At 39.1% G+C, this 11,195-nt stretch overlaps 1 protein-coding gene across 3 annotated transcripts in view; it reads left to right on the forward strand.

Annotated features, from left to right (window-relative positions):
• LOC104327662 (Putative N-acetylated-alpha-linked acidic dipeptidase) overlaps positions 1-6,379 on the forward strand; it is a 31,200-nt gene extending 24,821 nt beyond the window's left edge. For all 3 annotated transcript variants that reach the window (XM_075417245.1, XM_075417252.1, XM_075417255.1), the window contains 2 exons: positions 1,671-1,763; positions 2,890-6,379. In XM_075417245.1, coding sequence (XP_075273360.1) covers positions 1,671-1,763; positions 2,890-3,079 — 283 coding nt within the window. In that variant the 3' untranslated portion in view covers positions 3,080-6,379. The remainder of the gene's footprint in view (positions 1-1,670; positions 1,764-2,889) is intronic.
• Positions 6,380-11,195: the final 4,816 nt, after the last annotated feature.

Below are 11,195 nucleotides of genomic sequence, written 5' to 3' on the forward strand. Positions count from 1 at the left end.
GTAGTCCTCGGCTCAGAGGGCATAGTCTTTGCTTGCATTTAGTCACCTGAATAACCCTGGTGACAAATGACTGTCAATCATTTGTTTCATTATAAGACCTTATGGACTCTTGTCATTAAGGATCTGGTTATGCTAAGAAACCAAGTATAGAAATGTTGAATTAGTGGACATCAGAGACACTGGAGAGCCTGGGAATCGAGCCATGTTAGCTTCAAAAAGTGTCCAGGCTCATTAGTGTCAATTCTTGACAGGTTCTAGTTGAGGAGCAGGGCCGGGATGATACATGGATGTGACTAGAATGCTGGTTAGCATGAGCAGAGCCAGCTCAGGTGTGTACCTCCCTCTAAGTAGAGACACGTCCTGATATTTTGTCGCTGGATTATCATTAAAGAACAAATGTTGACTTGTGGTCTTTGTTTGTCAGCACTCTAGTTTTCAAGATATGGGTACCACTTAATGAAAAAGAAATAGCTGTATTGTGATTGTAGTTGTAGCAAGCTTTTTGACGAACTTTCAAAAAATTCTATGCTCCACCTATGCCAACAGTCTTAATTTGCACTTGACTTATTTCTTAATTTATTCTTTATAGGCCATGCTGAGAATGAGAAATCAAACTTCCTTTTATATATATATATATATATCTGTGTATGTTACATTTCTTGGGAAGAATCTGATTTAGCCATGTGCTTACCCTTATGGAAGACTAAGTGAGAATCAAAGCCATCTTTTTAATGGCAGCAACTTTCAAGATAAATGAGTTAACAATGATTTCGTATGTAAAATATGACATTTATGACATATGACATGTATGTGACATTTTCAAAATGGTTTCATCGATGGATGGCCTAAATCTAAGCATTAATTCAACCAAGCAGTTTTGATTTCCATTTACACCAATGTAAACTTGAAGCAATTGCATTGATGGTAGGAAACTTACTCCAGGCTTACTGTGATAGAAATTTTACCTTTTTTTATTACTGATGAATGCCTTTGAAGCTCTACAGTAAGTTACTTTGGATGTAAACTACCAAACCCACATATATTCAGTATAATCTTTTTCACAGTTCTTTTATTTGTTAAGCATCAGTAGTATGCTCAAAGCTATTCAAAGCACACAGACACAGATGGTCTCAGCTCTAGGGAATTTACAATCTGCCGTCAGAAAAACAAAATTCTTGGATGGCTCAAAAGATGATCCTAACATCACAAGGTTCCTGTTTCTCAGATTTTGTGGTTTTACATAAAAATAAATGTGATTTTATTGAAGTAATTTACAGCTGGCTGGCTTTGTGGAAAATTTGGTCTTTAGAAAACTGTTGTACAAGAGAAGAGAATGGTCTGCTTAAGCATCCTAATGAAAAGGAGATAAAGGAATAAGAAGCAACATGAGAGAAAATACCTGAAACTCTCTGTCTTCTTTGACACTATTGCTTGGCCTTTGAAAACAGCTTTAAGAGACTTTCAGGTTATGAACGAGGCTGCTTCACAGTACAGGTCAGCATAATTCTGTTGTGCAGGTTGGCTGACATGGGCTATCTTGTGGACTACTCTTTAAGTTCAAAATCTTGGGTCTACTGTCTTTCATAAATTCAGAGCTGTGTATGTTCGGGCACAGGGTGAGAGTGGGCCAAACACTCCATAGCTAACATATTCCTGTGTTTTTTTCTTAGCCTACTTGCTGTCAGGTCACTAAATGATCAGCTCATGTTTCTAGAAAGGGCTTTCATCGATCCTCTTGGATTACCTGGAAGGCCATTCTATAGGTAAGAAAGGCATATCTTTCACCTTCTGCCTGGAGTAGCCTATGAGAATTCCTTTAAGATTTACAGATCTGTAAATGGAATTGTAATGAGTTTATTCAACATTGTAAAAATAGATTAAACATGACAAATAAGATTAAAAAGGGAAAACTACATTGGGGAAAACTTCAGTGAGAGACACTATACAGAATGAGGAAAAGTCTTGTTTGGAAGCCTATTCGGATCAGTAAACTCATTTCCATTGATTTTCTTGGGCTTCTAAATAGATCTAAAAGTTCGGCCCTGGACTCAGTTCAAGTAATTTCAGTGGTAAATGATCTTTAGGGAGTTATTATGATTTGAATGTGAAATAGGGTGTAACTGAAGTATCTACAATTTGATCGATTATAGCAGAACAGTCATGCTAGCAAATACAGTGTAGAGGGCAGTACTTCAACAGCAGTGAAGTGAATTCAGTAGTTCTCTCATCCAGTTCAAGACGTAAATCTTGTTTGAGAGGAAGAATAGTGAAGTCTAGCTTTTTGATCCTTCTATAAGTCTGCATAATTCAGAACAGTAATCTTTCCACTAAAAAATTCCACTAAAAAGTAACTGTAGAAAGAGAACTTAAGATCTACAATCGTTGTAACTCTCATAGCTTCTAATTAAAAATCCTTTGAGAACAGTCTCTTGTTAAAGCATCAGCTTTCCTACCTCAAAGCATGCCTATATCTCTCAGAGATTGTGCATATCTATGAGAAAAGAAGCTGACTTTTTTCTATCTTTCCATTTCATCTAAAATGAAGGAAAATACTTCAGTCAACTTTATCTCAAGTTTTCTTAGCTGCAAAGTTCTGAAATTCACATGGAGTAATTCACAAGGAAAATACTTCAGTGAACTTTATCTAAAGTTTTCTTAGCTGCAAAGTTCTGAAATTCACATGGAGTAATGTAGCTTATTTAATTTTGTTGCTTCATAGATTATAGGTGAAGAGTAGAATAATGTGCTGCCATAATCTTATTTACTTACATCTTCAGTGCAAAGAATTTAACAGATGATATAGAAACAGATTAGTTTTATTCAGAAAATAATATATTTTATTTTCCTAATGCAGAATATTGTTATTTTTTTCTCTCAACTTCCCTACAGACATGTTATCTTTGCTCCAAGCAGCCATAACAAGTACGCAGGAGAAGCATTCCCAGGGATCTATGATGCCATGTTTGACATTAAAAACAAAGCTGACCAACATGAAGCCTGGGAAGAAGTAAAGAGGCAGATTTCCATTGCAGCCTTCACTGTACAGGCTGCAGCAGAAACACTGAAAGAAGCAGCATAAATATCAAGAACATAATCATCAACAAAGACTACGTATGACAGTTTCCAGAAGCCTCAGAAACAGAACATTTAAAAAGACTAGGAGGATTATTAGAAAGAACACAAAATCAAAAAAAAGTTGTTTGCAAATAGCCTACCCAAGTGAAATGCATTTAACAGTATTAAGTAGGTAATGCACTCTAGTTGGAGAGCTCAGGCTTTAGATATCTTCTGAAGTGAGAGTGACAAAGTCTGATGTTTTCTCTCAGCTTCATATTTTAAGAATTGCTAACCACTGGATCTATTTTCAGAGGTCTGAATTTTGCCAGCGTGATTATTGTAGCAGTCCTCAAGTGCATCAGGAAACCAGAAGTCATTTCATGTTTCTATCGGTTTCTGATTTTGTTGTTGACTTTTAATTATTTACCTTGGCGTTGCATAGTTCTACTCCAAGACAACCCTTTCAGCTCTCCTTTTACACAAAGATTCATGTGTGAAGATGGGAAAACTGTCACATACCATGTGAGGGTTGTATAATAAACCTAACAAGTTTTGGGCAGCCAGCCCAGAATACTCATCCATGATGTTCTGCTCTTCACATGCTGGGTCTTGCAGCTGTTTGAAAATAAAATTAAGCAAGAAGCCTTCTAGTCACCAGAGTAAAAACAAGGCAATATATCTTGTCAGACATACAATCATCTCACAAAACATGTCTTTCAAGATGAAGACTTACTTCTATTCTGTTCTCCAAAATCTACACCTGCTATGCCTTGTCCATATCAAGGTATTTGTAATATGAAGACTATTAGAAGCAAAGAAAATTCATCATGCCCTTAGTTTGAAAGGATATCAAATTATTACCACCTTTGTAGATTCTGTCTTTCTGATTTTGGTGTGCAGCTTACTCTTATGACAGACTGCTCAAAAGACAGTAATGGGACAACCGAGATCAGACAGAGAAGACTCAGAAAATCAGACTCCTTCATCTGACACTCTGCCACTGGAGGATTACTAACATCTTGCACAGCAAATATTTTGTGTAATTTGGTCTGTCATTTCAGCTGAGGCCTCCACCGACACCATCCCATGATCTGATGGTTTTCAGAATTTTTTTCTTTTCCATAAGATGTCATTAATTCCTAAATATTTCTACTCTTCACATTAAAATCCTTTAGGAAAGTTACTATAATTAAGTCATGATTTTACTTAAATGTTGGTCTTTCTTATAAAATAATCCAATTTACAACATAATGGGAAATGCTCTTATACCCACAGTTATTGCCAAGTTATTTTCACATTTTTATGAAAATGACTGGAGTAAAACCATGGAGACATGTCTTCCCCCAAAGCTAGTTGTGCTGATGGGAGACATTGTGGTCTCTAACTGTTTTATTGTGCTGGCTGCACCACTGCTCCTTTTGCCAATGGAGAATTAGTTATGACAGTCTATAATCCACCTCAGGCAAAATTAGCCAGGTTAGTTTAGATTGTCAGTTAGGTTAACCTAGAGGATTTTGTTTGCAGCCATCAGGGGAATGATAATACAAATCCACCATGCAGAAGGGTACAGCAATGAACAGCTTCTGTTGACCAGGTGGATAAAAAAGTGTATATTTCTATTGCTAAGGAGGATGAACTGAAGGGTCAAATTCCAATATTGTGGTGATCTTTCCATAAATTACCTGAAAGCTTCCTCAGCAACTTTTTCTTTCAGCTCAGAAGACGTAATTTTTTAATCTCTGGCCTAACCATAGTAGTTTTTCATTGAAGTTTAATTAGGGTTCTTTTTGGCAATAGCTAGCAGATAATATACAATGTCAGGGCCCAGGACCTCACTAAATACAGAGATAGTTAACAGTCTTAAACTACAGCAACATCCCTTTTTTAAAAAAATCTGTGGGCTGTCCCCTAACCACTGCAGGGAATAGGATATAGGAACAGAAGTTCTCTCTCTCCTATTGACTCCATTCCCATGCACACAAAAAATGCAAGACTAACTGGTCCAGAGAGAGAAAGCACACATAAGGCTGGTTGTAATATGATGGTTTACGTGATGTTTCGGTATGGTGGGATTCGATCTGTTCAGTGCCTTCTCCCAGATTTGGGTCTGTTCTGTGACCCATCTTTGCTCAGTGCAAACCATAACCTGTAACAGCTCAATTTTTAAAGCAAATGGAGCTTTGCTTAATTTTTTAGGAGAAGAATATCTTTAGACAGACTCAGTCCAGATCTTTCCCCAGGGCTTAACCCAATCTCCTATTAAAGAGAATTGAGGTCAAAGACCCTATGCTTCATGCTATCAGTCAGGGTGTTTCCCCACTTGCTTGTCAGCGTGAAGCTTTTCTGATCTCCATACCGAGAAGCGTAATATTTGGTGCTGACTTCTTTTGAGACAGCCACTGTGATTCTTATCCTCAGTTTATCCAGCATCATCTTGGGTGTTCTGACCCCGCTTCAGAAAACCACCACAATTTACAAATCTGTTACTACAAACCAGCACTCATTCTGTTTTTCCTCAATATACTGGGCTTCAACTTGAGCCTGTTCAACAGCTTCTTCAAGAGCTGCTAAGACATCTTTGTGTCTTTATCTGAGACTTGCTGAGAGATGGGAAAACAGACAGTGGGTGGTAAGCATGATGGGCACTCCATGGTAAACTGTGCTTGTAAGCGCATACCTCAGACTGCTTTGATTCTGTGAGGAAGGAAGTGCAGGTGTCTGTGCAAGCCCTAAGCTGGACATGGCAGCATCTAGCATTTAGACATTATGGCCCATTCTGAAGTTCTTGATCAGTTTTTAAATTGAAAATAAAGATGCTTTTTGGTCTTCAAGAATTTCTGTGGAAATTCTGATAAGAACATTCTTCTTCCTAAATATTTTCGTATTGTCTGTCTTCTATGGTGTCTAGCTATAGCCACTGCAGCTTTCAGTTCCTCAAAGACTATTCCAGGCAGAAGTGGCTGGTGTCATTACTGGACAGCAAAGGGCAAAGTCTATGTAGCTAATTACTGGAGCTACATGATTTATAGTTAGCTGTCTAAGCCATATATCAAAATATATGCATAGATACATATGCAACTGTCCATGTCCTGTATGTATCGCTGGGATTATGAGTTCTAAACGAAAAGCAAAAAATGAAAGAACAGTTGTGTATGCACTGAGAAATGTCATTTCACATGACTCATTTACTAGGATGATACAAAGAAGCAAGGGTCACATTTCACATGTATGAACAGAATCAGGCCAACTGACACATGCCAGCAAATGGAGACATCTATTTCCTACCAGACAAGTGGGGAACAATGGTTAAATAAAGAAGTAATATGCGTTAAAACACTGTCTATTAACGTGTTCTTGCTACCGTTGTAGCTGTCCTGAGAAACATTTCCCGTCCATTGATTCTTAACGCTCATGAGCAAGGAGGTGTATTCTGTGAAGCAGTCTGCTGAGGAAAGGCAGACCATGAGAAGCCGAATACTGGAATAACTACTTTTTAAGCATCTGTATTTTTTGTTAGATCTGCCAGGGCATCTCAGGACATAGCTATGAGCTAACTCAAGCCCTGAATGTGAAATCCTTTCCTATACAAGAAGGCAAGATAAGATTTGTGTGGTAATTCTCCTTCAGCGAAGCAGAACTTCAAACAACATAAGTCTTTTTTTTTCTAGACAGTGACTTGAAATTCTCTCTTAACACTCCCAAGTGCTGTTAACCAGATTAGCTGTTTTGGCTCTCAAGCTTTGATATTATTCCATACTAATTGGCTGACAAAGACTGTTGGATTAAGTAAAAAAAAACCCAAAAAGCAGTTGTTAACAGGAACAAAAACCAAAATTAACGAAGTATGTTGAATTCACAGTTTATTCATCATCTAACATGAGCCAGTTGTTCATGTAACTACGGATGTTTTCAGCTAGAGATGGCCATTAGCACAGTTGTTTACTTGACTCAATTTTAAGTTATTTTATTTTCTAAATATGCTGTAATTAATACTTGGAAGAACTAAGTTCCTAATTCCAGACAGCCTCTTGCAAACACTCATTTGGCTTTTACGGTTACTGCAGACAAACTCACTGAGTAGTTGACTTATATACAGCAGCAGCAGCAGAGTTAATTAGAAGACAAGATCTTTAGAAGTATTTAGTAAGCGGAAGGAGGAGCCTAGCTGGCATTGTGGCATTGTTGAAAGTATCCTTTCCAATTTGACCAGTTACATTAAAGAATATGGAGGTGAAATGAAAAAGAAACAGTATTTTTTTGAAGAAAGTAGTTCCTTGTCATATGATCATAAATTGGATGCTGTCACAATTTTCGAAAGAATAGAATACAATGGCCATCCTATGCACTAAGAGTCTAAGTCAAATGCAGTGAAAGCATACCCTTGTGTGGATAAGGTAGAAACTATGCTTGTATTAGAATGAATCCTTACTTGCGTGAAACCAGCAATGTCAATGTTACTGTGGCTCCTGGAATATCTGTTGACCTGGCAGCATAATTTCTAAATTAAGATGTTATTGACAGAGATCTTACTTCAAGTGTTGGTTTAGCTGAGACAGAGCAATCACAGCTAGTAAAGATCTTTTGAGATGCGACCTGTGCTCATCTCTGCTTGTATGCGGAATTTGAAATGTGCTGCTGGACTACAGATGATACCGTGGTGGAGGAGAGCAGCCAGCTCTCACAGCTGGAATTGGAGTAAATGGTATTCTTTCACCTGATGGTCAGCAGCTCCCCAGGGCAGGGGATTGTAAGGAATGGAAGAGGATCACACAATCATAGGTTCATAGTGTTGTAAGAGAACTCAGAAGGTCTCTAATCTGAACTCCTACTCAAAGCAGGGTGAGCTCCAAGGTCAGACTAGGCTGCAGAGAGTTGCATCAAGTCCAGTCCTGCAAATATCCAAGGATGGAGACTGCGTAACCTTTCTGTGCAACATATTCCAGTGCTTTACTGCCCTCATGATGGAAAAGCTTTTCCTTGTATACAGACAGTACCTCTTGTTGTTTCAGTTTATGACTGTTGCTTCTCATCCTCCTGTCATGCACCACTGAAGAGGTCTTGAGAAATTTCTTGTACATGCTGGAAGATATAATTTGGTTTATGTTCAGTCACAGTCCTTTATGTTCAGTCACAGTCCTTTACGCTCTCTGCCTCACTGGGTACATTCCTCTTGTAGAGGAAAGGGTCAAAGTTTGCAAGCTGAACTTGTCAGCTGCCAGCAATGTAAACTTCATTTTAGCTGAAATCTGATAATGGACTCCTGAAGTTCAAGATAACAGAGACTCCGACTCAAGGCATCAAATTATACTACCCTTTTAGTCTGGTAGTCAGATAGACTGCAGAGGCCGTGACAGAGTTCTGGAGGACAGTGCGACTGGCAGAGTCAGAAGGAAACTACTGATCTGAAATTGCAGTCGAGCATTCCCCTGTTGCCAGTTTTCATGCAAGAGCTGCCTTTCCCACAGACCAGGGCCCTCTGATCTCTCAAGCCCCAAGCTGAGCCCTTAGTCAAACAATAGGTCAAGCAGCACAACTGTAGCATATCTTTCTTCCTGCAGATCCTCACCTTTGGGACCCAGTTGCTGAGCAGCTACAGCCTACAGTTTACAAGCTCTGGCATTCATTCTGTGTGTTGTGTATTTTTCTGTACTGTTGCTGGCTTTGCTAATTGGCTGCATAGCATAATTATGCATTCAGCACACAAACGCATGCTAGTTTTGCATTTGGCATATGTATCCTTGCCATTTTTTGAGCTTTTCTAGTCTACCAGGGATCTTTTTTTTGTTTTTTTTTAACTAAGTAGAAGAAATGTAGCTATCGGCAAGTTCTGCTAGCTTCAGATGAAACTCATTCTTGTTTTCACTCTCAATATAAGCAATACTCACCACTCCTCAATATGAGCTCAGTATGAAGCCTATGCAGTAACTGCTAGTTTTCCTGCTAGTTTTAAAAGTGATATTAATTTAAAGAAGTACTGTGTGTTTAGGAGTTTGTATTTTGGACCTTTTTTCGGTTTTGTCACCTGGTCTAAGAAAAGAAGTGCCTTTTCACAGTAATCTTTCCACAGTTTGTTTTGCATAATTTTTGTGACTACTTAGGACCGGTTTTATGTCCCATCAGCCTCAAGTCTTAACTTTGATTTAATTTAGACTAAAGTGGGCATTTTCAGTATTGAATAAAATACTCAACTATTACCAGAGAAGCAGTCTTAGCAGTATCTCACACTGGTAATATCTTAGTTCTAGCAGGAAAAGCCCCATGTAAAAGAACAGGATGGCCAATGGATGTGGTTTTGGTTTGGTCAGGAAGTGACTCAAGGAGAGATGGGTCTTACAGGACACTGATCGTCTTCACAGCTCGGAGCTCTCTACTTGGCTGCTAAGTAGATGCTCAGTAACAGCCAAGAGTGGGGTGGGGTTTGGTTTGGAGCAGCTCCTTCCACCTCCTCACAGATGTGACTTTGCATTCCAGGCATGCTGTACTTCAGATCGCATGATGTCAGGCTCATTTTTCTCTGGCTCCAGTTATTTGGAGGAGCATTTGTGAGACATGATACTACAACTCTGGCTTTGTCATTTAGTAGTGTGTGTAGTGGGTTATTTAGGCCATGTCCCAAGACTCAGGAAACAGTGACCATCCAGGATAGCTACTGTATTCCTTATGCTGCATATCTTGGAACTGGTAGTACCAGCGAAGAGGAGAAAGTAAAGGAGGTTCAGAAACAAAAGGAGATGGACAAGAAAGGAGCAGCGAAACAATTCTGAAGAGAACCTCTTCTTCCAGCCCAGGCACTCAGGAATATGGAAGCTGATATAGGAGAAGGTAGCTTTATTCCCACTCCCTTCTTTTGGAAAATTTAATTTTAGCCCTCTGCTCTCTCCCCACAGCCTTTAAGAAACATCTGGACTGCTGCATCCTGTTCCCACTTCCCAAAGGGAAGCAAGCAGCATCTATAACGCTGTTATCAAGCCAAAATGTCTGGTTTGCCTGGGTGAATGGTATTTATTTAGCCTTTATATGTTGTTTTTCTCGTCTTCCCAGGACGTATGTAGACGAGATAGCTCAGAGATAATTTTGCAACATATCAGCAAGCAATTTCAAGTATCCATGTATAAAATAGATATGATCCAAGTGGGAAAACAAAAATTCTTTTGTGCTAATGTCACTCCTTACACTGGCCTCCACAGCATACCAAGCTGATTCGTAGAATATAATAGAATAGAATAGTTTTGATTGGAAAGGACCCCTAAAGGTCATCTGGTCCAACCCCCCTGCAATAAGCAGGGATGTCTTCAACTAGATCAGGTTGCTCAGAGCCCCGTCGAACCTGACCTTGAATATTTCCAGGGAGAGGGCATCGAACAGTTCTCTGGGTAACCTCTTCAAGTGTTTCATCACCCTCACAGGAAATTATTTTTTCCTTGATATCTAGTCTAAATCTACCTTCTTTTAGTTTAAAGCCCTTGCCCCTTGTCCTATCACTACATGCCCTTGTAAAAAGTCACTTTCTGGTTTACTTGTAGGACCTTTCAGGTAGTGGAAGGCTGCAATAAGGTCTTCCCGCAGCCTTTTCTTCTCCAGGCTGAACAGCCTCAGCTCTCTCAGCCTTTCGTCATAGCAGAAGTTTTCCAGCCCTCCCATCATTTTTGTGATCCTCTTCTGGACCTGCTCCAACAGGTCCATGGAAGAAGAAACAATAAATAATCCCTTATTCAGCTGGGAGAGAAGAATAAATGTTTAAAGAATGTAGGGCTGGAAAGAACCCAGAATTTCCAATTTATGAAAACAGGATGTTTCAGAATGTGGCTTTATTCAACACTGGAGTAGGACTACAACAATTAGTGAAAAAGAGACCAACTTGCTTGAAAACAGTTGATGGCACTGTTGTTTGGTAATCCGTTCAAGCAACGTGCAAGTGAAGTTCATTACTTTTCTATGCCTGATGAAGAGCATGGAATTGAATATGACAGGGTAAGTCTGCAGGACTGCTTTATGAAGACTGTCACTTTCTTTCCCAGTGAATATTTCACTCATTTACAAGACCTGAAGGAGTTTAAGAGAGTAAAGATCAGCCCAGATTAGCCAATGCATGGATCAGTCCAGTGCACCCAAGATCTCTGTTCTTTTCCACCCACTCA

Source organism: Opisthocomus hoazin, chromosome 1 (genome assembly GCF_030867145.1).
Source record: "Opisthocomus hoazin isolate bOpiHoa1 chromosome 1, bOpiHoa1.hap1, whole genome shotgun sequence".
Taxonomy (NCBI): domain Eukaryota; kingdom Metazoa; phylum Chordata; class Aves; order Opisthocomiformes; family Opisthocomidae; genus Opisthocomus; species Opisthocomus hoazin.